Source organism: Fundulus heteroclitus, chromosome 14, assembly GCF_011125445.2.
Source record: "Fundulus heteroclitus isolate FHET01 chromosome 14, MU-UCD_Fhet_4.1, whole genome shotgun sequence".
In the NCBI taxonomy this organism is placed as follows: Eukaryota; Metazoa; Chordata; class Actinopteri; order Cyprinodontiformes; family Fundulidae; genus Fundulus; species Fundulus heteroclitus.
This window is the reverse complement of record NC_046374.1, coordinates 8,966,033-8,992,789: the sequence shown is the minus strand read 5'-3', so window position 1 is coordinate 8,992,789 and position 26,757 is coordinate 8,966,033. Positions and strand designations below refer to the sequence as shown.

Here is a 26,757-nt window from a genome sequence, read left to right as displayed (position 1 = left end):
ATAAATCAGTTTGATTGCAAACAAATACTGCATAAACAAAGATAAAAAAAAATAACAGGGACTGTCACTTTGATTGTTCCTTGATTAGACTTCTCTATGTGATGAAACGTGAAAGTAAAGCAAAGACTATCTGCCGGTTTTAGATGAGCCGAAGGGGCCCACTTTAAACCGTTCCCACAAAGTTGGGAGCATGAAACTGCCTGGAATGTCTACAGCTTTTTGCTGAAACTAAGAGGCCAAGCTTAACTCCTGAGAAACAGCCCCACACCATCATCCTCTCTGTGTTAAACTTTATGTGATGTCTTCCTGGTGCCCGCCTAAACAAAACTTGCCCATTGGATTACCAGACAGAGAAGCGCAATGCCTCACTCTAATTCTACATGTCAGGAGGGGACAACATTTTCATTAGTGACAGATCAAAATATAGAGGACCAACATCCTGGGCATGGGTAAAATGCAGCTTCAGTTCTCTTTAAATTATAAAGGAAACAATGTCATTACGACCGATGCTGAGAAACCAGGGAAAACGACTCATGCTCAGATGGAAATAAGTGTGCGTGTGTGATGTAGGCTGCTGCGGTCATCACTTCAGAATCTTTGTTTGCCAGGTCTACATGGCTAAGGCAGAAAATCATTTAAAATCCCAGCATTTCTTCCCTTTAAATGCCATTTGCATGAGAATGAGCGTAAAGGCGCCTGGAAAAATGCCTTTGTGAAATATCTGTCTGTGTGGACAAGCTTCACGCATCCTCACCTGCGTAACGCTGTCCCTCATGGTGGGCGAGCGCCCTTTGCGGGTGGTGGTTGTAGCCATAGTGGTGGTCGTCTCCATGATGGTGGTGGACATGTCAGCCAGCGGGGTGGTGGAGGTGGTGTCGGTGGTGAGCACCGAGGGCACGTCGCCCACCAGCCTCAGGTTGCCCTGGGTTTGGACGCTGGGGTCGCCCTCGGCTGCCAGTTTGAACACCTGCAGGCCGTTGTAGTACAGGCCCGACATCTGGCCCTGGAAGTGGCGCCCCTTCTCCCCACCACCGACTTTAATGAACGCCTGGCTGTTGAAGATGGTCAGCTGGCGACCTGACAATGCCACAGAAGTCGGAGCGATGACAGAGAGAAGCAGTAGAGATAAGACAGGAGAGAAGAGGTCATGAGAAAGTGAGGAGAAAGAGATACACAAGATCAAATTCATCTCATGTTTTAGCGCGGATATAAAACACAGTCATACACGGACAGCGTGGTACAGAGGAGATTTAGGAGCGGGGGATTTCCTGGGTAACACTTTAGGGAGATTGGACCCTGGCTCGCAACGGTCGCTGCCATTCTGGAAGATGGCGCGCGCCTCATTCCCAGACAGGCAGCCTGAATCTGGCAGTCAAATAGATTGCGGGGCAGTCGCGGATTGACCCCGGGATGGGCAGTTCACAGCAAAATGCATCTGATTTGCCCCGAGATGGAATATATTAGAATAGTGCTGGCTCTGTGTCATTGACCTCCAGCGCACCTGAGCTGCACAATGATAAAGTACCTCTGCCAGCAGAAAAAAAAGTCACCTCGCCGCCATCCGAAAGAGGGAAAATGAGAGCCTCGTTGCAGGGAAATGTTTAATTCATCAGGGGCCGTTCTTCTCCGTGGTCATTACCATTTATCTGGATGGATAGATGGATGAAGGGAGGATGGGGTCAACCATTTAGCCAGGGCCCAATACTAATGTGTTCCCGGGATGTGTGGTGAAGGAGGAGGAGTGTGGGGCAGTGTGTGACAGGTGGGGTTTTTCTCCCTGCAGCATCCCCAGCTGATGGTGGCAATGGTTTCACAGATACCATTTCATTTTTTGTATGCACGTCTCCTTTGGGGGGTTTCCCATGATGCCACCTGGACTGTTTGCAATGGCTACCCCATTATGAGTCACGTAGTTTAGATGGACATGTTTGCAAGGATGTGGGTTGGAAATAGGAGTTGTGAGGTAATTACTCAAAGGAAAAGGATGAGAGAAGCTAAAGAGCTTTTTTATGGATTAATCAATTGCTTTAAGAAAAGAGGGAGTGTGTCTGTTTATGAAAGGAATATGCCGCTAATGTGTGCAGTTCGGAGTGAATTATCGACCCGGGCTACGGACCTCTGAAATTACAGAGCTATGTCGGGCCTGAAGGGAGTGGACGCTCCTCCGTGTGTATGAATGCTGTACAGGGGAAAAATATTCATACCCTTTGAACCTTTTTGTGTGAAATAACAGCTTCAACATATGTTAATTGGATTTTATTTGATTTACCAACACAAAGTGGTGAGATTGTGAAGTGGAAGGGGAAAAAAAAGAAAGACTAAAGTTGTTGTTTTGCTTTTTAACAAACAAAAATCTGAGGCATTTCTATTTAGACCCTCTGAGCGAATACGTTTTAGAACCACATTTTGGGGGCATGTCCAGCTTTTCAAGTCCTGAGACAATTCTGCTTTTCATTGTAGTTGCACGGAGAGCTTCCAAGCCTCGTATTTAGGTCTGCACCTAAGGGCAATTTCACCACACCAAAAGGCTTTGATCTAAACCAGTCCTTTGTAGCTCCGATCTATGTTGAAGGTCATTGTCGCGCAAGATAGTGAACCCTTTCAGTCTCAAGTCTTTTCTAGCATCTAACAGGTTTTCTTCCCGCACCATTCACCATTTATCTCCATCCATCTTTCCATTAACCGTGACCTCCCTATTCATACCCGATCATGACAAAAAAACATCACCACAGTATGATGCTGCCAACACCGTGTTTCACTGTGGGTAATGGTCTGTTAATGAGCAGATTTTCAGCCACACACAGTGTTTTGCTTTAAGATGAATACTGAGCAGAGCACCTTCCTGTGTCCCTACAAGGTCTATGCAAACTGCAAATAGGACTTCTCATGCTTTCTTTAAACAATGACTTTTTCCATTCCACTCTTCCATCAAGGCCAGATTTGTGGGGTGCCTAAGTTAAAGTTGACAGGTTCTCCCAGCTGAGCTGCAGATTTCTGCAGTTCCTCCAGAGTCACCATGGTCCTCTTGACTACTTTTTATACTGAGATTATATCACACACAGGTGGACCCCATTTATATTTTTGCTGACTTCTGAAAGCAGTTGGTTAAACTGGATATAATTTTTTTTTGGTATATGAAAGTAAAGGGGAATGAAAGGCACACCACACCTTTTTGTTGAAAAAGAAAACATCTTCCACTCCATAATCATGCCCCACTTTGTGTTGGTCTATCACATACAATCCCAAAACAATACGTGGAGGTTTGTGGCTGGAACATAAGAAAATACAGAACAGTTCAAGCAGTATAAACATTTTGCCTCATGTTGACGGCTGACAACAGAACCCTCGGAGCAGCTTTTCAGTGTTTCTACTCTCAGCGTAATAATCCAAGTGTACACGGACAGTACTCTAGCTTTCAGAAAAGAGACACTGTCTCATTTGTTTTCAATTAAGAGAGCGCAGAGGGTACTTCATAACTCTAATTATGATTTACTTTCCTATATGAGTGCACTTGGTCTGACATTCATGTAGGACCCAGGTGGGTGGAACCATCAGACAGATAATGTACATCTATATGTTTATGCGTGGGTGTTACAGCACACGTGGCTCTGTGAGGTTTCTGAAGGCGTTCTGGAAAGAGAAATCTTTTCCACTGAGACGGGCCATTACGTATGCCATCCCATTAGCACATCATTAGGTCTGTCGGGGACCCACAGGGGCCCCGGTTCTTGTCCCCTAACTCTTTAATGAAGACACTAAATGTCTGCCTGTTGACATAATGGCGGTGTCTCACTCGATTATCTCATCACCAAGCATGTTTGTTGTTGGAGCGATGCTGAAATAAATAGCATGAGGAAAAAGTGCGGACAGACTGTTCGAGTGTTTTTTATGCTAGGAAAACACAGGAGAAAAACCACGTGAGTGTAATCTTCAATAATGAGTGGGAACACAGAGACATACATCGCCACACCTCATGCTCACACACCATCCACCCATACGTGCACAACCACAGATCAGCCCAGGTGTCTATCTCTTCAAACAATCTGCGTTTTCAGGCTGAGAAAATGAGGACCAAGTGTCATCTTTAATCCTGGATGATGCTGCCAAACAAAGAGAGCAAGTTCCTCTGCTAAACATTCAGCAACATCCATAAGGGCCAGTGGGCCAGTGCCCAGGGGCACCAACCCTATTTGGGGGGGGGGGGGGGCACCACATGACACATGCTTTTAAAATATATATATAAATATATATATTTGAGGTATAGTGCCATGGGGCATCACATTGTCTTAATACGGGCCTGGCAACCCTCAAATTCTATTCCCCTTTTAGTCTAGGACCAAGTGTCATCTTTAATCCTGGATGATGCTGCCAAGCAACGAGAGCAAGGTCCTCTGCTAAACATTCAGCAACCCTCAAATTTTATTCTCTTATCAGCCTAGGAAACTACCCATTGGTAAGTCCATCCCTCCATATACCCACCCATACAAGTATATGTTTGGTTACTCCATTAGTATTTTATTTTCTCCGTTACACAAAAGGTTAGGCAACAGACACAAGAGATGACCAAATATACCTTTGGTCCTTGCCAGGGCCGAAGCTGCGGGCATAAAAAGATCAGTGCCCTCAAAATGAGACGCGGAGAAATCTGTGTTTGTTCTTGCCTCTGTCTGGATAGGATGAGACCCTAACAGGCCCTGATGAAGTTATTGTTTCAGGCTCTGCCAGGTCAAATCAAAAGTGACATGTGGTTTTAGAGCCAATTTTGGTGTGAGGGATGAGTGTGGTGTGGTGGGGTGGAGCAATGCGGCCCCTGCATGACAAGCAATCACCGCTTCTAATATGACAGAGCTGGATGTGACACTGCCGCAGAGAACAGGCCGTGTATGCTTCTCCATAATGACTTATGAAATATGTCAGTGATGGTTTGCCTTTTCAAGCAGTGTGTATTTGCAAAGATTTGTATTTAAAAATGCGTCCTCTATGTGTGTGTGTGTGTATGGTGGATATGCTTTGTATCAGGGCTCGCACAGTGATGAGAAGTCTATTGGAGCCATTCAGTGGGATTGGGTGGCTGCTGCTTCTGTCCTCGGGGCTCTTAAGGTGATAGGCATTTAATGGGCAGCGGCTCTGGATGGGACCCGGCCGGGTGGGGTGAGATTATGGCGCCGCATGGCAGCCAGCCAACCTCTAACTATTACAGACATTCAGAGCAACACATGGAGCCTTAATTAACCGCAGTGCAGACACCAGGAGGGTCAGGATTTAGCAACAAGCCACTGCAGATGCTGAGATTCATAGCCTGGTAGCCTTCTATCCTGAAAGGCTACTAAGTCCTTGGTTAGAAACCCAACGTTTGCCACTCTTGCTCCCTGAGCGAAATCCTTAGCCCCAGAATGCTCCCCGGGCACTGCACAGTGGTTGCCCAATCCTCCCTGAGGGATGGGTTAAAATGTACGGGACAAATTTCATTGGCTTTTGCAAAATTGCCATGAAAAAAATAAAGATGATTATTTTATCCATCAAAACTGACAGTTTTCGTTTTTGCCATGTAGAACCGAGAAGACCTGTATTATTTGTTACGCACTGGCTTGTAAGAAATCAGTTTCCTTCCAACCTGATGAAAAGAAACTAACTCACCCCTTGGTGAGTTAGTTTCACCCCTGGACTGTTGTTTACTGCAGTTTTAGTCCCAAAAGGCCATACTGAAGGAACAGCTGAGATTTTATGGATTTCAGCTTCTGTGAAGTTGTCAGTAACAGTAACCTCGATTATAGTAGAGTGATATTGTACTGCTATTAGATCGTAAAATAGAAAGTAAAGCTAACAGCTAGCTGTTGTAGTTCAAACTATTGGCGGGCCTAATAGTGGACTAAGGATTTGCAAAAGATGAGGTGGTTTGAAACGTGAGGCCTTCATGAGATGAACTTCAGGTGGTTCGTTGCGTCTGCTAAGAAAACGGTGCAAACTGGCCAGTGCAGTGGATTCATATGCCCTAATACAGCAATGTACTCCACAGCCATAAGCTATTTCATTTTGAGTTGCTTTAAAATCAACCAAAGAAGGGCCAGTATTGGACTAGCTAAACCACCGCTCTGGTGATTCATCTTTTCTCCAAACTGACTGCGATTTTTCACCTTTCTAATGCAAGCTGGGGAACGATAACTGGCTATGACTTCACTAAAAACAATCACAATTATCCCTTTTAGACTGTTCCCATTCCATTCCTGGTATCAGCCATGGCTACCAGAGCTAGCCATGGTCAAATGATCCATATCAAGGTTCTTGACTAAACTCAGCTGTTGTTACCAGATTACAGTCTTTCATTGCCTCATCAGCACACCAGATAGTTACATTTGTGGACAACTATTGCTAATCCCAATTTCCTTTTCATCTACGTTTCTTGCGAAATTGCTTAATAGGCTATGCAATATTATTTTGTTGATGTGAAAAAGAGCAGTTTTCTGCATTCCAACCACCTGAGTCTTTTTCTTGTGTCACCATGTGTTCACAGTCACAGTGAAAGCGAGACTGTATTGGCTGCTGCAGCTCCCTTTCAGTCTCTATGGCGCTCCTGGTCTGTGTCTAGATAGCTGTCTGCGTGGGAAAAGCTGTGCAGGGAGCAGCAGAAACATTGGTCGTTAAATTTTATGTTTAAAGCAAAGTGCTAGGTACTTTATATAATAGTCAGCAGGAGAACAACATTTTAGTCAGCAAACTGCATCAACTGCATTGTCAGCAGGAGGAAGAAGTGAGTCTATTAAAGCAAATATCTCTATGTGTTGAGTCAGATTTGTGTAGAAAGAAAAGGAAACTCTTGTTAGGACGAAATATTTGTCGCTGTCAAGAAAAAAAAAAGTGATACAGCGGCATCTGGAATGTCACTGGTGAGTCTGTTAGATGGGCAATCAAACTAATGAGGACTGTAATGCTGAGATATTGTAATGTTGTTTTTCAACAGTAATTTAAAGCTCTGCTGAGTTTTAAAGCATACGAATGTCGCTGATTTGAAGAAGTATCAAACTAGGGCTAAGAATCAGCAATTGTCTTTCCTCTCTTATTTAAACCTAAAACAATCTGCCAAATAGCCTAAGGCCCTCTCATCCTGTTGTACCTGTTCCTTAGAGAAGAGAAACAATCTGTTTGTATGTGGCAACATTTTTATTGGTAGAGTTAATGTTGGTAATAAAACACACATTACTATAGGAATAAAGATTTTAAAGTGTCTTGTTGTTAATCTGAGTGAATATACTGTAGCTTTTGTAGATCCATGCAAGACATCCATAAACATCCATATAGCAGAGCCTTGGGAGAGGTGTGTGTGTGTGGGGGGGGCTTGGACTGCCTGCTTGGTTTATTCTATTGACCCTAAACAGATGCTGCCTAACATTCTGTGTTAGAGCGGCAGGAATTCAAATTATTGATGAAGCACTTTGTCATGTGCAAACTAAGTATGTACCCCCGGGCGCTGAATGAATCATCGGCAGTTTCCCAGAAATGACAAACTCTAAAATTATGCACGAAACATATTTTATAAGATATGTGATCTAAAACACTAATCTGCCTTGTGGAGGCCACACATTAGACATTTAGATCCAGTTTAACCTCTTCCGCAAGGAGGACCGTGTAGAGCGCCCGGTCTTCATGGCGTATTTCTCAAACAGGCCGCTTAGTGGCAATGTTGGAAAAACTGGGGTACCATGTACGTTGTCTCTGACTTAGCAGACCGGCGGTTACTACATCTCAGGGTAAATTCAGTAACATAGTCATTTCTGACTCATTCTTATTAAGACATTATTTACCACCATTTACAGTTCTACATGAGGGAAACAGGATTTTTCTGTGACGTTTTAGCTCTCCCACTGGCTTGGTGGGATGACTTTGAGGATCGTTTTTAAACAGAACCTCCTCAATCTAGGGCTCAAAGAGTTAATTGTCTTTTTACACTGTAGGAACAGGGACATCTTTAGCTTACGAGCAAATTTAAACAAGCACTAATCTAAGTACCCACCTAAGGTAATTGTGTTTTGGTGCTTTGAATGTAATAACACTTGTTACTTTGGCTGTACGGGAATTATATTTCACTCCACCACATTAATCTAAATGTTACAGTTACTGATTACCTTGCAGAAGGCTCCTGCAGTACACTTGCATAAAGACAGCAGGGATACTGTATCTGGTTTTAAATGTATCCCTTTGTGTAATGGAGGTAAAAAGCACCCGGGGTCATGAAAATCCTCTTAATCGCAGCGTGTGAACATTACATGTTGTTAATGATACTTTACAGGATGTTAAAGTAAGAGCTTTATAATCTGACGTGAGAGTTAATACTTTCATTTCAATCCTGTCAGGAATCATGTTTAGAATAGAAACATCATGACCACTGACAGGTGAAGTCTAAAACATTGATTATGTTGTTATAGTCACAGCGGGCAAGAGGTATTAGTGTTTAAACTACGCTATTGATAAATTAGTCTTTAGATGGTCATTCTGTCCTTGAAGTTTAGGTGTTGAAAGGAGAAAGATGGCGAAACAAGGACTGGATAGACTCGTTTAGGAACAGAATGCTTGAAGGCCTGAGGCATCTCCACATGCTGTATCTCCTCCGAGATGTTAAGGTCCTGTAGGACCCAGGAGGGTACAAACGTAGCAGAGAGTAAAGAAATGCGGTGAACTACTAACAGGGTCAGGGTCTACCAAGGCTCAGTGATGGACGTGTCTAGAAAGGCTGGCCTGTGCTCTTCAAACTAACAAGGGAGCTAATTGTTGCTCATATTACTGAGAAGATTATTAAGATGTGAGCTCTGGCAAAAGGTGCCCCGATTCCTGGGAAGACTTTCTCTCACCATCCAGGATGACTATGGATGACATTGAGTTTACAGGCGTGAGATGAGAGGATTGTTTCCGCAAGATTTCTAAGGTTTCTAAGTGCTAAGGTTATAACACAAACTGTGTTATGAAGAAATAATCAGTTATGGGAGGGTAATATTTCAATTCAGTTTTAATTTATTTCCATTGCTGATTGTGAATGAGTAGAATTATCTTTTCTCAGGCTTGATAGAAATAACCAGATGCCACAGGACTAATTAAAATACATAAATAGCTCTTTAGTTTAGCACTAATAGCAGAAACTTGAATGTTGTTAGCGGCTAACAGCTAGCGTGTGCTTCTTGCCTCTCACTCTTATGTTGTTTTCCTACTGAAAAATAGTTTTGTCCGTCTGACCAGAAGTCTTTGTTACTGACTCTGTCAAGACAACTGGGCAAGTCAAGAACTACTCTTGCTTAAAAAGGTGCATAGCCACGTTATTTTACATTTTTAAAAATAATTTATGTCAATAACTCTGGTTGCATACAAAGCTTTTGTGAAAGATTAGTCCTCCTGGCGTATTAGTTATTTTACGTGTTGCTTTTTTCTCAAAATGTTAGTAAATACAGCCCTTCCGGTTTATTTATAACAACGGACGTCCGCCACTGTGTGTGTGCAGCAGGGAATAAACCAGGAAGCAGCTAATGGCTATTAGTATTCTTCAAGCAAACTGCGGAAAAAATGAAAAAAGGTCCAAGATCCAGTGAAAAAAAACAAAGAGACAAAAAAAAAAAAAAAAAAAATTCAAGAGGGAAAAGACTGGAATAGCGGAGAATAAATTCTCCATGATGTGCTGATATGAGGCTCTTAGAGTTGCTATAGATGGGTTTATTAAATTAGTAACGGCTGGTCTTCAATCACTGTGAGCTGCTGCTTTACTGCAAAGCATTTTAAAGAGCTCAGGCTCGGTCCGGCATTATTTAATTTTGATTTATTAGTCGCCATATGGCTTTCTGATAGCTCTGTGGTACTCTGTGGTAGATGGCAACACATTTGTATATATCTGCTCATTGCGCCCGTTGCTGGTGTTCTATTTAGGCTTAAGAAAAATGATCAAAACACTATTAGGATGGACGCTTGGTGTATATAACCTTATTTTATCACGATCAACTGGATTTTGTTTTTTTTGGTACAGGCATATAATGTGGCTATATACCTTTAGAGCACACTCCTAAGGTGTACATCTGGGTCTCATAAAATATATCAAACTGACTTCTCCAGATGAAACCACATGCTGACAACAGGTGGATGGTGCTCTCCTACACAGACTCTACTTACTTTTCCTCTATGAGAGTGAAATTTCCTTACACTACCAGCTACTGATAAAAGACCTGTTAAAGGTCTTGTAGAGTCCATGTTGCAGTGGGTCAGGGTTGCTTTAGCAACAAAGGGTGAATTATTAGTCATGTACATCTCTGGCAGGAGTTATTCTAATCTTGGAAGGAAGGAAAACACAAAATAAAATAAAATAACTTTGATTTGAATCAGAACAACGACAACTGTTCCTAAACCAAGTAATAAAAAGTTCTAGGTTATCCAAGGAAATGGTTGTTTGTTTTCTATCACATTTTAACCTGCCCCATGAGTCAAAGGGAAGCCTGTGAGCTGTGACTGCTGCCCCTCTCTGTGCTGTCTAGCAAGTATCTTGACCAAAAGCCGGTATATCTTTCTGCCAAACCACGGCATGTGGGCAAAAGAGACAGTTATTGCTCAAGGCATTGTCATCTGCAATCCCACCTGATTGACGTCTCAGCTTGGAATGAGGGGGAATTTAGCGGCTGGGAAGCACCACTGAGAAACTAGCAGCACTTTGACTTTGATTTCCTCCCTGAGTCATTGCGGTAATGACCCCTGCGTGTCACAGCAGATTGTACAGCTGGAGGATAGGGGGTATTTTTACATTTTTAATGCAGAGTGCAGTGCCCCCTTTTCCGTAATAGCCAGGTAATCAGTTTGAAGAAAGGAAATAACTCCCTCCTACTGTACAGCTCACACTAGCCTGTCATTTTCCTCCTGATTCTCCTCTGAAAAGGGAACTTACATTATAATATCAAAAGGTTTAAATTAAATCATCCCCATTAAAAGACTATTAAACGTAATCTCCTTTTGTCCTCTGCTGGTGAACAGCTCCGCGGTTACCTAGCCGGTGCTTGAGAAGGAGAGACGACACAGTGGCAAGAGGTTGGAGTGGTGCTGTGGAAAGGGGGACATGACATACATCGTGGAGGGAGGGGGAGTGACAGACGACGAATGAGGGTATAGGGGATAGAACGTCATCAAGACAAACTGTTGGAGGGAGGGCTGATAGGTTTGATAAGAACCAGAGAAACGACACGGTTAGAGACATGGTAAATGTATAAAATAGGAAGAAAGACATGGACGGAAGAATACAGGGTGCCAGAAATAATCGCTGTGTATAGGAAGGTAAATGTCCACAGAGGCATTTCTACCTTCAAAGCCTTATGTTTAAATGCAGCCAACTAATGACATGGTTAGCTTTGCGCTAATAACAGTCTTTTTGTAATTATTCTGAGGCCAAAGCCTCCTGCTGTCGGTATTCTGGGAGCCCTACTGTTTGACCAGAGGAGGTGCTTCCATTTAGGGAAGCAAATACACACAATACATAGCAGAGACATCTATTCAACAACAGCCCTCTCTGCTCAATGTATCTTCATGCAAGGGCTATAAAAAATCATATTGTAGTAAAAAGTGGAGCAGAATATACATCAGAAGTTTAATGAAAACATGGGTTTTAAGTGACATTGTGGTGCGCTTTGCTGGATTGAGATACCTAAAGTGTGAAAGAGAATACTGTAAAGGCCTAGTTTCCCTGCAAGGATGTCAGTGGAGCCAAAACTGCATGTTCAAAGGGATAGCCTGCAGACTACGATGCCCCCCCTGTGTTTAAGGATTCCCATCAACAACAACCTGCCAATCTTCTGCGCCTGAGGGTTTTTTCCTGCATGATGCATTACCTGTCCTGAAGGGTGACCAGATCCACGCCAACAAAATGTGCAAACGACAACCATACAAGGCTGTGTGGGAAAAGTATTTTCCCCACTTTTCAGATTCTTTATGTTTTTGTCTCATTCAGATGTTTTCAGATAATCAAAGACAATTTAACGACCAACAAACAATCTGAAGAAATGCAAAAAGCAGTTTTCAAATGAGAAAAGAAAAGAAACATCCACACCAACCTGGCACTATGTGAAGACGTAAGGGAATGCAGTCAGGTTTATGCCTGTCAGGTCGGTTGGTCTCGCTAAATTGCCCTTATGTACGAATGTGTGCATGCATGGTTGTTTATCCTGTAGGTCTTTGACTAGCGCTAATAAGCACTGCAGATAACCTTAAAGGCCTCACTTGCCCTAATTAAGACCATTGTTCATAATTCAACAACGGCACAAGAAGAAAGAAAGAGACTGGGAAATGTTCCAGGGTGCCAGTAACTGCAATTACAATACCCACAAAGGCCTGTCTGTCTCATGTTTGCCAGAAACATCTTAATAAAGTCTAAGAACTTTGGGGGAAATATTCAGTGGACTGACAAGACTAAAGTGGAACCTCTTGAAAGGTTCTAGTGCCAAACTACGCGACATATGGTAGTGGTAATGCGATGGTCTGAGGGTGTTTTTATGTTTGGAACCCAGACAATATCTTGGAATTAATGGATCCATAAACTTTACTCTCCTTGAGGAAAACAACCTGCAGGAGAAAGTCGCCCATCAGTTCTTAATCTTAAACTCAAGAACCCTTGGTTCATCTGGCAGGGAAGGAAGTCTGAGTTTAAATTTGACCAAATTGTAGTTGCATGAGCTGAATTAAACAATCTGCTCATGCTTGAAAACCTTCTGACTGAATCAAAAATAATCCTGCAAAGAAGAGTGGGCAGAAATTCCTCCACAGCAATGTGATATAACCCACTTATAACAAATGCTGGAAGGTTCATTTGCTCCACACCCCATGGCAGTGCAGTCTGACTGAAAGGCAACATGGCTGCTAATGAGCGTGCCTTTATTGTGATCATGCAGTTTTGCCTTTCCAAAATCATTCCAAACATGAGCTGAGGATAAAGACACAAGGCTGTATGAAGTGGTGTACCTGGTCACTTCACACCTGAACGCACATTAAAGGGAACATAGTGCACAGTTTGGCCACAGCAGAGAGCTCTATCCTCACTGGGTTACCTCCTTTAACCAAAGCATGAAGCCCCCAAAAAGCCGCTGCAGTAACAGGAGTAAAATCACACTTCTAGGAGCAGATCTGCATTGACGTGCCATCCTCTTTGGCTGTTTTCTTCCTTAACAGAGAGAAATAGCTCGTCTCAGATGAGCTGTGGTCGGTAATTACCAGCTAAGCCGAGCCAAACCAGAGAGTGGGCCGGGATTGGGCCACGCTTGGGTTGCTAATGCACAGATTGCCTGTCGGAGGCTGCGAAATAATGGCTGCACGTCTGCAGCAACCCCCAGAATGTGCTGTAGAAGCAGAGGAGAAGAGGGATGAGCCTGCTGCCGCTAACCTGGAGGAGGTGATTGCTAAATGGAGGCAGGGGAAGTGGTGGTGGTGGTGGTGGTGGTGGTGGTGGGGGGGGGGGTGTTATGGGTGAGGTAACGGATGATCTAAGTGTGCATGAGGGAAGGTGAAAGGGACTGCAGCTGAAGAGAGCGACATCTCTCACCATTGTCATTACTCCTCTCTCATCCACCTTCAACTCCTGTTATCTCACAGAGAGAAGGACCATCATGTGGTTGGAAGGCACTTCAACCTAAAATGTTTTTCTCTTTGCCGAGTTGCAGGGTGGTAGGGATGGCCTAGAATTCACCTCTGTCAACAGCCCTCTTGTTTGCTGCGTGCCGAGCAGAAAATTGAACTGTTTGTACGTGGGGTCTTTATGGATTTGTGCTAAAAAATCCTTCATGTGCCTACAGAATTCTTGTTTTTTATCCCCCCCCCCCCCACCCCTAGCAGACTCAACACAAAGAGCTTCCCTAAGACAATAAGAGCGGTGTGAGTCAAAGAGAGCCGAGCACAATGGGGGTGGGGTGGGACGCTGAAAAAGTCGAACATGAAGTGTTTTCAAGTTATCTCCTCAGCACAAGGCTCTCTTTGGGGAGTTAAGTTTTCATGTTTTCCCAGTTCCTCGGTGCTTCTTGCTGAATGCTAAGAATTAATTGCGCTCGACAATAAACACGTGGGGAGCGGAGTGACAACAGTGTGCGCTGAATACTTTAGGAGTCTCTCTGATGCCCAGCGGTCCTTAAAGGCAATAACTGCTCTGAGATTGAGCTGGATCCGCAGGTCGCTGGGGGGAATAAATTGGATTTAATCAGACACGGATCGGTATCTGATCCCTTATCTGTATGTTGATCTGAAACATATGATACTATTGAGAGAGACACAGAAAGAGATAGCGCAGTGGTTAGCTGGGGACAAGCTTCTCTCTTTTTATACTCTAGAAACTGTGACAGGGCCTTTGTGTGTGTGTGTGTGTGTGTGTGTGTGTGTGCGGGGCATTTCACGGTAGGGGACCGTGAAATAACAGAAGATTCCTTTCTTTTTTTACGCTTACTTGCTGCCACTTCTCCACTCATGAGCGAGCAAGCACGAATTCATTTAGTTTCCCCCAATTTCTCTCAAATGGTGCCATAATGGTGCTGAGAGATCAAATGAGAGGACAAGATAATAACTCAGCGGGAGCCAGGGCACATCACGCGGCCGCTGAAAGGAGGCCTCAAACGGATCGGCTCGCCGCAGACTCGGCTGTGACCAGATGGGCGCGAATCTCTGAAATGAAGTGGGGATGATCATGAATAGCAGATCTGGACGGATGCCTGGCCTGGAGATTTGATTTGGGCTCTGGCCCCGCACCAAGGGGGAGGACTTGATTGCTTTTGATTAGGGATGGGGGAAGCTAATACATGACCATTAAATTTTGAACATTAAACCTGGTTCTTCAGCTTGATTCGGAGCCCAGAGAGACCCGGGGTTCTGTTACTCCTCCCCCCAGTCTCCTGTAGCTCATCTCAGAAACTGAAGATCGGCTGTACGGGGATCATTGCTTCCTAATAGCACAGTTGATATTCTTCAGGGATAATCGATCACCTAAAGTAGTTGATCTTCTGAGAAAACGGTGCTAAAGTGTAAAAAGGCATTCTTGTTGGTTTGTGTTTTTGTATGTAGCTCGATTTTAAAAGCGGGATGCTCAAACGATGGCTCGTAAAAGAAAGTAGCACCTTCAGCAATGATGGAGTGCTTTGCAGTGTTTTTGGAGGAAGGCTGCTGGAGGATCACCTGAAAGCGAGGGCCAGGAATGGGCAGGAGGGAGTGGATGTGGAGAAAACTGCTAATGACGGATCTATCGCTGGGTAAAGGGTTGCATCTCAGTAAGTTTTGTCTCAGATGGAGCTGTTAAAAACTTTTGGGACTTGGGATTTTTTTTTTCCCCTCCATTGCTTTCTCTGTAATTGCTGCCATTTTGAATTTAGTCAGCGGGCACAGAGTGGGCAGGAGATGCTCTCTCTGATCTGCCTTACACACAGTATGGGAGATTGGATAAGGGCTTCAGAATGAGATCTAGGGAGACAGCACAGCTCTCCTCTAGGACTGCAGGCTTCAGTGCCTTCCATTAAATCATAGTGTGACCAAAATACTGATTTGTCAGGGCAAAAGTGAGCGATTAGCTCTCTTATTTTGGCTCTGTTCACACAGGAGTGCAGAGTACACCTCCTTTAACAATGAAAGCGGAGGATGAATACGTTTTAAACTATAAATGAAGCACCACAGTGTTAAACAATCCACAGTGAGGCTACAATGTTTCCAAACCACAGCCTATTTTCTTGTAAATGCATGTTGTAAGCCTGTGATTCGCTGCTATGACGGATCTTCACCTTTCACAGTGAAGTCCACAGCAAAAGAGCAATGAAGGTGTGACTGTATTGGCTGCTCAAGCTTCCTGTTCGTATGATCAATTGGTCAGAAACTGGAAAAGCCTATTTTTTTTTACCATCAACAAACAGTCTCTGCAGGAAGATGATTCAAAGTTAGCTGTATTAAGTATCAAAGAGGTTGTATGTCAATGAAGTCAGAGGAAGAAGAAAGAAGATGTAAAGGACAATGTATTTTCTACATGTTGAGGCCTGTCTGCAGTTTATTCAGTCTGCCAGAAAGCAAGACTTAATGTAAATAACAAGAAATCTAAACGTATTACACTAAAGTTTCTGTGTTCGTCCTCTAGAGCTTTCAACCTAGTAAAGGAATCGGAAATGTCAGAAAATCTCTAAGTTGAGGGAAAGGTTTCTATTTTCTTTCCACGCTTCTTGCCTCGCTTTCCAAGACCCTAACAACCTCTTTTTGTTGAATTTTTTCCTCCCCCCCCTGCCTTACAACAAATTTAGATTGTTTAGATTTTGAGTAAAGTTTGGTGGATGTTTGTGTTCCTGTTAACTAAATTAAAATCCAAAGCCTTGAAAGAATGGTTCGTAATAGACAAACCTAGTGCTGTGCCTAACATTTTCCATTTTAAGAAGACTTCTGTGTATTTTTCTCTCGTTCAAAAGGCCTTGCATCGTGAAGAAAAAGCCTACGTCTGAATAAACAGCTGCACTTTGGAAACCCTTCTGTAACTATTTTTCACAGAGAGCGCTGTTATGCTAGCTGTACTATTTACTCAGATAAGAGAAAATATTACGTTCAAAGCAAAATATGGAGTTTATAAAAGAGGAAAACAAGTTTTTTTTCTGTGCACAATAAATTGAAAGAACACTGAACTGAGTTACAAGGCACATTTTTAGCAGTCATATCAAAACAGAGATGAAACAAGCTAACGAGGTAGTAATATAATGGCCCCAGATTGAAGCTTAAAGAGTGCAAACCTGGTAAAATGTCTGCCTATGGTCTGTAAAACACTGGAGATTGTTGAGGAGGAGACCCACTGGGCTGATTGTTTGTCTCTCTCTGATTCAGAACACACATACACAACACAGCTTGGACCATCTACTTCTGTTTTAATGATACAGGCTGTTCATCACAAAAACGCGTCTCATTCAAAGAAAACCAGTCACCCCATTCAACAACCCGCATACAGAGCAAACATGTCCATTTTCTTAGAAGTGAAAACAATAAACGTTAAAGGGACCTTCATTGTTTTTTTTTCTTCTTCTTAAACACACTTTATTATTATCCAGAGCAGATGAGGTCAATTTGAGGTTCAATCGCTTGCTTTGTTTTAACCCTCTGAGTTTTGCTTTAACAAACAGGAGAGGACAATTTGAAGACGCCTTGACTGTGAGTTGTTTCTTTTAGCAGGAGTTAGAACACGGTTAGCATTTGTTTAGTTTTCGTTGATTGCAACGACCTGTCCAAGTTCTTCCAAATACCAAGACCCAGGTTCGGTTAAAAATCATTTATGACAAGGTTAGAACTGAGGACTCCATGGATTGGGACCAGCTCAGTAAGGCTGGTTAAGGGTTGCCAATTTCTTTAAACTCATAGTTCGGAAAGCTGGGACATCCTGAGAGGAGTCCTCAGTGGTTAGTGTGGGTAGAGTTTGATTTGCTGTTGGTGGTTCGATTCAGGTTTGAGGTTTTTAGGTTGAAATTCTATCCGCTTTCTTTTTGGATTAAGCAAAAACAACAACTTTAACCCTTTGAGCTCAAAAATGTCCACTAATTCCCTTTAACCCTATCTAGACTCGTACAAAAAAAACAACTAATTCAAAGATGTAAGCAACCCTTATTCTTTAGGGCATGGCGTGCGTATAACACTTCTTTAATAAATCCATTTTTACTAACGATTAACGTATTAAATCTTTAATATTCACTTTATTAAACTCTTAACTTATGATCCGATGGGAATGTTTACAGCTATTTACTCCAATTACGCTCATCTATCGACAGATTTCAAAGGAGAGAAGAAAGAGAATAATAGATTCAATTACGAGCGCTCTCTGTTCAGAGTTTCATGCCGCACCGATCATTTCATAAAGTGGGTAAGTCATTTCTTATTGACTAACTTTCTCATTCAACTTTAATATCTCAGTCCTTTTAATTCAGATTTCTGTCCTAACTATTCTCAGTAATGGTGCGTTTGCTGTTGCACCACAGGAGAGCAAAGAAGTCAGTTTATGGGAGCTGAATACGAATACGATTGTTTTGTTTTCACCAGATAAATATGCAAGCAGTTCATTTATCTTGTTTGTCTGTTACAGAAATACTTCATCTTTCTCTCTGAGACAGATTTTATCTTCTAAATTCATCCTTCTGTGTTTTCGAATCGCAATACCATTTCAAAGAAATCCCCCTAAAGCCAACTGTGTTAACGCCTAAGTCGTGATCATCAAAACGCATCTATAATGCGAGCAAAAAAAAGCAATGCCTATATATCTATTTTCCCCTGTAGGGTTTTTCTTATTTTTTTTTTTCTGGCCTCTTCTTGTTTTGAAGAATCAACCACCTACAGCAGCACAAACACACGGAACGAGACGAAGACAGAAAGGTTGGGACATTCGATACTCAAAGGGTTAAAGAATCATCCGTTTAATGGGACCACATTAGCGACTGGGGGCGCGGTCAGGTGTAACGCTGGTAGGGCGAAAGGCGCCCGCACGGTGCACTGAATGTACGTTTCGTACAAATACAGTCCCTTTAACTTTTAGTGACTTTCAGTGGAGGGGGTTTGGGGGGTGGTGGTGGGGGTGGGGTGAGGGGGGGTCCCTGTTCTCGGAAATCCAGTGCAGATCAAACTTTTTGTTGTTTTCATTCAGCCAACACTCAGCAGACAAAAAGACACAGGAAGGAAGCTGTTTACATGTGGTCAGGTTATTGAGGGTTATGTTGGGTTATTTGGAGGTTAAAGCTCTGAAGAGATGCAGCCCCAATTTAGGGTGCCTTTGGATAAGGTCCCCTGAACACGGCCTTATTAAAAACTACAGATTTCTCTTTGGATGCCAGCAAAGGTCAGACTAAATTTGATAGAAATGATTCATTTCCAGCTGAGCTTCCCAGGGCTGGAAGAAGTAACGACGTGATAGCTGGCCATTATTAGGCTTGGTAATTCTGCACTGGGTTAAAGGAGACCTTTAGTTCAGTTCAGGAGCCAATCGCATTTGCCCCTGCTGCATGGCACTGCACCTCCTCCAGAGCTGTGGTTAACGGTAGGTTAGGCGGTTAGATCATTAGTGGAGTTAAAGGGATTTTATTACCTTTTTCGAGTAGCCACTCATCAACTACCCGACCAAGTCGGTATGGGATTCTTTGTCTAGCAAGAGCCAGGCGCTCATTATCAAAGTTCCCTTTAAGAAATTTGGAGAAGACAAATTAAAAAAAAAAATAGGTTACAGGCAAATCTGGAAGTTAAGAAAGTTAGAAGTTAGAAGGGCAACATTGCAAAGGTTTAGCAGGTTATGAACTTTAAATCAGCTTTAGTTAGGACAGGAAGAACTTGATGTTGTTTTGGGCTGGTTTGTTCGGTTAGACAGGTTAACAACATTCTAGTTACCTTGAGTTTAAATTTGTTTTTCGTTGTTTTTTTTTTCTTTTAATCTGCTGTCATCTTAAACAGATTTAAAGTGATTTAGATGCAAACAATGGCTACATTTTTAAGAACTTAGCACAGTTCTCAGCGAAGTAAGAACACATTCGAAAAATCAGAAGCGGTGACCAAGTAAGTTAAACTAGAACTGAGCAGAAAACCAGCAGTCAACACAAGTACAGTAGAAAAGAATAAAGCAGAACAAGACATCTCAGTGTCAGGCAATAAAACATTAAGAGCAAGAGAAAAATCACACAGTACAAAAAATACATTTCATGGTTGTTCTCAAGGAAAGCTTGTTAAAGTTCCCATTGCAAATAATAACGAGTTGCTGATTAGCTAAACATCACCCCCCCCCAAATTTGACAGTGCTGTGGCATTCGGTCCCCGGAGCATGAGTTTGGTTTAAATCACTCTTTCCTTTTCCACCTGAAGCAAAACGCATTAAGTGACTCTGTCAGCGCGCTGTTTTTCCTCAGCGCGCTGTTTCTTTTTTCCCCTCCTCATACATTAATGGAGCACTTCTCATTGGCACTTGGCAATTAGCAGCACTTCATCAGCGTGTCAAAGAAGTTTCATCACTGCTGCGCCAACTTATTATCCCTCACTTCACTTCAATCAACCTCTGGGTCACACTGTGTGCATCTCCTGCACTGTCAACAGAGAGACGGCGGCGGAATGAGGAGAGATGAGGGGCTGATGGTGACCGGGCTGGGGGGTTTGATGATGTCTGATGCGCTGGATTAATTAGGAGTTATCGTCTATGTCAAAACGGAGTCTTAGAAGATTATAGGCTAAAACCCGGGGAGCTATGTTTAGACAGTGCTCTTTGAAAATAGGACAAACCCTGCAAAAAAACAAAAACACACACCTAACTTTACAGCCTGGGAGTGGGGACATTTAATGGGAAATGTGAGAAAGCAGTCTGAGGTTTGAGGCATTAGAGGCTGGAGTGGTGCTGATGAAATTATCTGCAGAGTGTGTGTGTCTGTGTAAGAGAGAGAGAGAGAGGGAGAGAGAGAGAGAGAGAGAGAGAGAGAGAGGGGTGGTGGGGTGTCAGCATCTCAGCAGCAGCTCTAAAGAACTCATCCTGCATCCTATCTGGAGTGTACTTTGATTCAGCGCCATTGCCCTGTGCTGCAGCAGAGATCTAAAATAGACCGCCTCTCGGTTCTGCAGTACCTACTTCCACTCCCCAGGAGTCTCCCTACCCACGCCTGCCTGCCTGCGTGTGCAAACCTGGCTCATATAGAGGGAGAGAAAGTGGAGAAAACCCCCCCCCAGCAACGACAGATGTGATTTGCACATGCGTGTGAACGTGTTGTGTGTAAATTCTCTATCGTGTGAGATGGGGAACATCGGAGAGGATGATGAGAATGAGAACTTAATAGAAAAAAAAAACGAAATAGGATAGAAAAATGAGGGGAGGACAGGATAGAGGAGGCTTTCTTGTATAACAAAGCGCGAGTTAGGGTCTCTGCAAATGAACAGAATCAGTATTTGCTCAATTGCCCTTTCGTTTTTAATTGACTGAAAATCCTCAACAGTGGCCGTTCTCTTTACAAGCAGCTTTGCGTTTTTGGTTTTGGGTCTACTTGTGAGAACAAACAGAATTCTGTTTGAAACACAATTTGTTCTAAATTACAAGAAGAAAAAAAAAAACACAGAGCAGCAATTATAGGTATGTTTTGACATTGCACTTAAGATTAGTGAGGATCTGCTGTGCTTTGTGGAAAAGCAGGGCAGCAATTACAGCCCTAACACAAGGCTGCTTCGGTAATGACACGGCCACTCTGCTGCAATCACTAAATTAGAGGGAGAGGAGCGGACGCCGCTGACAGCGGAGAGTGGTGGGGAGACAAACGGGATGGGGTGTGGCATGGCGGCCGGGCTCGCTGAGATGAAGCAGAAGGAAAACAGGGAGGCAGTTCTTCCGTGAGTGCATGTCCCCCTCCTACTGCTGCATCTTGTGTCATCATCAGATCCCAACTACATCTGCTCTCCCCCACTGAGAGTGTTACCTCTAGGAACTTAATCCTGCCGTCTGCACAATCCGTTTTATCCCCCTCTAGTGGCAGGGCGGAGACTCTGCACTCAGGAAATGACCTTTTCCTCATCTCTTCTGCTCTACTCCCTGCAAAGAATTGATACCTTCTTCCTTGATTGGGACATTCTTTCCCTAACCCATTTCCCATGTCTTACTCACTTATTCTACCCTTCTTTCTGGCTCCTTTTCCTTCTTTCCGGCTTGTCCCTCCCTTGTTCTCAAACAATCCTTCATCCACGCTTCATTCTGTCCTTTCTTTCACCCCCCTGCCAAAATCCATTTCCATCTCTCTCTGGCTAGTAACTTGCATGCCCCATTCTCTCCAACACATCTTCCACTTTCCTTCATCTCCATTATTTCCTGTCTTCTTCCCTCCTCTTTTCTCTGTGCCCATGTTTAACAGTTTCTCATTCCTGCCGCCCTGTTTTTGTAAAATTTTTTTCGTCCAACAATTGGCTCTTCTTTGTTCTTTGACTGGTCCTCATATATCTCACGCTTAACCTCTGATTTTCCTCTTCCTGTTTCACTTACTTTCACAATATCTTCCCCATACAGTCTTCCTTTCCTTGTAAAGTTTATTACTTGGAGATTAAAGACAGTACGTTGCGGAATGGTGCTTGCTAGCTATCTATTACTGACAAAGCAATAACTGCTGGGAGTAAAAAGTGAGCGTACTGCATGTCGTTGTGTGTGTTCTTTCTCTGGCAAACAGCATCACGCAGTAACATCCCGATCAAGAAGCAACGACTTCCGTTATAATCATTTCATTTATCTATGCAAAAAAAAAAAGTATATGAAGAGTTTTTTGCGTTCTCTCTGCCACAACGTCGGGTATTCTGAATTCCTCTGTGTGTCTTTGCGGTGCGTTCGCATCTGTTTGGAGCCACAGAGAAGCCCGTCATTCTGAGCAAAGAGGTGAAGACTTCCCCACCAGCTGAAGCCTGCTCTGCATCAGAATAGAGGAGGGGGGGTGATGAGGGGGTGGCGGTAGATTAAACAGCTGGGCCCTACTCTTCTCCTTCCAACCCACTGGAATCATTTACGCTTGCTCCATTCCCAGAACTGCTCCCGTTGCTTGATATAAAAGTAGACAAATAGACCTTGAAGTCAATCAGAAGCAGGCTTAATTGCGAAGTTGCTTCATACAATTTTAGTTCCACTTCGCTCTCACCGAAGACATCTTAAGTACAATATACAAAAAGGTAAACGCACCAGTCTGCGCATAGAAAGCTGAAGTGGCCTTTTTGTTTTCTTTTGTTTCCCTCAGGTTGGGTTTATGGGTTGTAAATAGTAAGATTTCTATTTCTGTTTGGCCTACTCTGTTGCTCCTACATTTAACTTTTTTCCACAACTTCCTCTAAGAAAACCTTCTCGCTTCTCCTCGTCCTTTGTCCAGTCAATGAACAGTAGTCTGTTCGCGTCACGTTGTGGCCCTGCTCCTCTTCGGCCGTACTACCTCTTCAGGAGCTTTGATAAAAGCCAGCCTGGTATGAAAGAAACTGCAATGGAAATACTCACAAAGCGGGTGGAGCCGAGTAGAGCAGGGCTGGTAAATAGTAAAGTATCTATGTGATGCTTAAACATATACTTATTTTAGTTTTCAGTGCCCAGTGATCAAGCTGTTTTCTAATTATGGAGGACTCTACTAGAGGGCTTTCCACAACTATTCAAGCCACCTGAAGTTTTACACATCACATCAAACTTTAATTTCTTCTTTAGAGACCTTTTGCAGGGAGACCAACACAAAGTGGTGCACAATCGTGAGTTTTTTTGTTAAAGATCAATAAAAGACCTAATTGGAAGGCGGAATTTTTTTTTATTCAGCCAACTGCATGCCAAGCTACTCAGATTTCTATTCCTAAAATGTTGAAGGAAAGCCTCATTTTCCTTCATCTCCACAACACTGAACACCTCTCTGTTGGTCTATCGCAAAGAGTCCCGTTAAAACACGTGGAGGCAGATGCATGCTGTTAATGATCAGTCGCATCTGTTCTCTTACTTATAGCTGAACATACAAAGTAATGCTTGTTAGCATATCGCTGATCGAAAATGAAGCGCAGCAGAAGGTATAGGCCTAACTCCCATAGGATAGGAGTCACGCCCAGCCAGCTTGTCTGAAGCTCTAAACCCCCTGTGGCTCGGACGATCCATCCAGTAACCTGTCTGCGTTTCGTTTGGCGCCTCGTGTTTGCTGCCAGAAGGTTTTTTTTTTCTTTTTTTTTCCTCACAGATAACGGCTGCGATGGGACCAGTTGAGGGAAGGTGTCACATCTGCTGTGCTAGAGGGAGGGGTGGGTAGACGCTGACTGACTGGCACCTTGGGGGAAACAGACGCAGCGCCACACAGGGAGTGTAGACTACCTGGTTCAACGCATGTCTGGGGCGGCTAGCCTGGAAGTGCGACGATAACCAGACGCATGATTGTCCCACTCCTCTGTCGCCCTCCGTGCCGTCGCACATGTGAACGTTTGCGCGGCGCCTTCTGACCGTGTGATGCTCTGGGAGGCTAGCTGCATATCATGTAGCTCGGCAGGCAGTCAGATGCCCTTGCACAGGACACCCACGTTGGAAATCCATTTACGAGAACGGAGACGGCCCTGGAGATGTTCTCCTACTCTTCGATTGAAACCTCCCTCTGTAACCTCAGTCTCGGCCTGCTTTGTATTTCATTAAATCATTTCGCATAGTTTACACAAAGAATTGATCTGATCTGCGTAAGGCTGCAAAAGGTTTTCGGGCCTGTCCTTGTTTTTCGACCCGAGTTTGGAGTTTACGACTGTGATGCACGAGAAAATGGGAGAAGACGGACTGGACCAACCTTACATACTTATTTGTTGACCACGTTATATCCAGTCTCCAGCACTCGTGTCTGCCTATATTTTAATCACATGGTTGTCTACATTTTAACCGTACGTCATCTTTTATCTGTGTAGTGGCTATCTGTCCAACGGCTCGCTCTCGTTTCTTCCCCTCGCCCCCTTTTATCTCAGCAAAGGATTGATTTAATGCGAGAGCTGCTGCCGGAGCCATCCGAAGGATACCTCCCCCCCATCCACCCACTCTTAAAAAAAGAAGAGGAAAAAACTTGTAGGAATCAAAGTTGTCACTTCTCTAATTACCCAGAGCAATCTTTTTCCTCTGCCGATCTGCACTACTTAACTCTCTCTACCCTGTTTCTCCCCCTCCCTCTCTCCTCTTCATTACTTTCTTGACTGTTCCATCTCTCTCTCTCTCTCTCTCTCTCTCTCTCTCTCTCTCTCTCTCTCTCTCTCTCTCTCTCTCTCTCTCCCTCTCCATCATCCCATAGCCACAGGCCAATAATTTGAGATACCTTCCAACTGTGCGGGATCCAATCAGATGGAGTCGCAGAGCACCACAGGCCCAATAAGAACCAACACAATGTCACCAGTGACAGGCGAGGAAGCTGGCTGCCTTCGGTTCCCTCTTGCTAACCCTTTTTTTTTTTTTTTGGCTGTACTTTTTGGTGCAAAACATAATGAAAAACCAAAACTATGAAATTACATCAAGTGTCAGCCGTTTCTCAGTTCACATTTCCATATCCCAGCAGCACAGATGCTTCCATACAACCCATACAGTGGCTGTCGACCGAAAATACTGGAGCAAAAAGTTCTTCGAGACTTAGATTTGTCACGGGCCTTGATTTATTTCCACTACAACCAGATACATGTCCCCTGCCGCGTGCTGGGGTGATCACTTGCACTCATATCAATCTGCCGGAGGCCGCCGCAGCAGAGCACCGCGCGATTCCCTCATCACTTTTTGTCCTAAAAAGCACCATACGCTGAAAAAAAAACTAAACAATCAAAAAAGGCTGCTTGTCTCCAGAATCCTAGCAGTGAAGGGGGGCTTCCTGCCAGCCCTGACAGGAGCTTCACCCCACACAATGATCCATCATGTTCCGCCCGGTGAACCATTAAAGCTACGCAAGACTGCCTTCCCTGCTTCTTGTTGGGAGGCCCAAGCTACTGAAGTGAAATCTAGTCCACGTTCAGCTAAAGTCCCTCCGCCTCCAGCCATTTGTCTGACTGCGGCGTCTCGTGCGGAGTGCGCCGCTCTCCTGTCCTAATCCGCGCGCTCTTCCTTTGCTTTCAGCCACTCTGACTACTTTTAGAGTGCTCTCATGTTGCTTTTGCCAACAGGCAGAGGGAGACTGATCTTCTTGGCTGCTTCAATCTCCTTCTCCTCAAAGTGTCTTTATCTCCCCTGTTTATTCACGCTTGGCTTTCCGTCTCCGACGCCATGGAGCTCGCTGAGACAAAGATGGATGCTGAACAGACAGGGGAGGCATATGAGTAATGAGGGGAAAAAAAAGAGGAAGGATGAAGTAGGGAGCAGAGCAGAGAGCTGTGTTGACCCCTTTTTCTTACACCATTTATCTGAGATGTAAGAACATCTTAAACGGCTCAGCTGGAAGAGCTGGTGCTGACCTGCTGCTACAAAGGCTCTCTCCTCCTCTGTGAATCCACCGATCTCGTCTCTCTAGTTCCCTGTCTTAAATATTCGGCCTTCATGCTTAACGGTCCTTTAAATGCCTTCCAGAGGGAAAACAGGGAACGGCAATATCCCAGACGCTCCATCTTCCCCCCCATGGTGACATCTGGATGTACCCTGTAAAAATTTTCAAAATGTTTTCTAAAACTTAAAAAAATCTGGCTGAAAATCGAGTGATGCAAAGTACTTTTTTCTATTAAAATTTTTTCCCTGACATCTCTTTTTGAAAATTTAACAGGAACACATACGCAATAACTACTTTACAAAGTAGTGTTCTCCATCAGATGGCTGAAACTCAATGCATTTAGGCCTCCAGATGTGGGGAAGATCACCTCTTGAAGTTTAAACCAAGCAACGCAGTCAAAGAAAGGGGCTTGACCTTGAATCTGACGCCTTTGTTGGAGCCAGACGGGCTGGCCTGAGTTTTTCAGAAACTGCTCTCATGCTCAGCCATCTCTCTCAGGTTTACAGAGAATGGTTTGAGAAAGCGAAAAATAAGCAGCAAGTGTCTGCTGTGTGAATGAAAACGCCTCGTCAGACGGACACAGGCCGACTGGCTGGAGATGATAAAGCTCAAACGACCAACAGGGACAACCAAGGTACACAGCAGGGGTCACCAACCTTTTAGAAGCTGAGAGCTACTTCACTGCTACCATGTCATACCAAGGGCTGCCTGTACTTTGAACTAGAAGAGTCAGAGCTCACCTTAACCTTATGTAACATAAACATGTTTTTAATGCATTTATCGTTTTAAATCTATATACATACAAGTATGGTTAAAAAGGAAGAGCAACTGGATAAAATAA

The 26,757-nt window shown here is 43.7% G+C and overlaps 1 protein-coding gene across 10 annotated transcripts in view; it reads right to left on the bottom strand.

The window, feature by feature from the left end:
* nrxn2b (neurexin 2b) overlaps positions 1 to 26,757 on the bottom strand; it is an 871,341-nt gene that overhangs the window by 26,648 nt on the left and 817,936 nt on the right. For 7 of the 10 annotated variants that reach the window (XM_036146226.1, XM_036146219.1, XM_036146222.1 and 4 more), the window contains 2 exons: positions 19,064 to 19,153; positions 755 to 1,077 (listed from right to left, as the gene is read on the bottom strand). In XM_036146226.1, coding sequence (XP_036002119.1) covers positions 755 to 1,077; positions 19,064 to 19,153 — 413 coding nt within the window. The remainder of the gene's footprint in view (positions 1 to 754; positions 1,078 to 19,063; positions 19,154 to 26,757) is intronic. The other 3 variants (XM_036146224.1, XM_036146225.1, XM_036146228.1) reach the window with 1 other exon arrangement.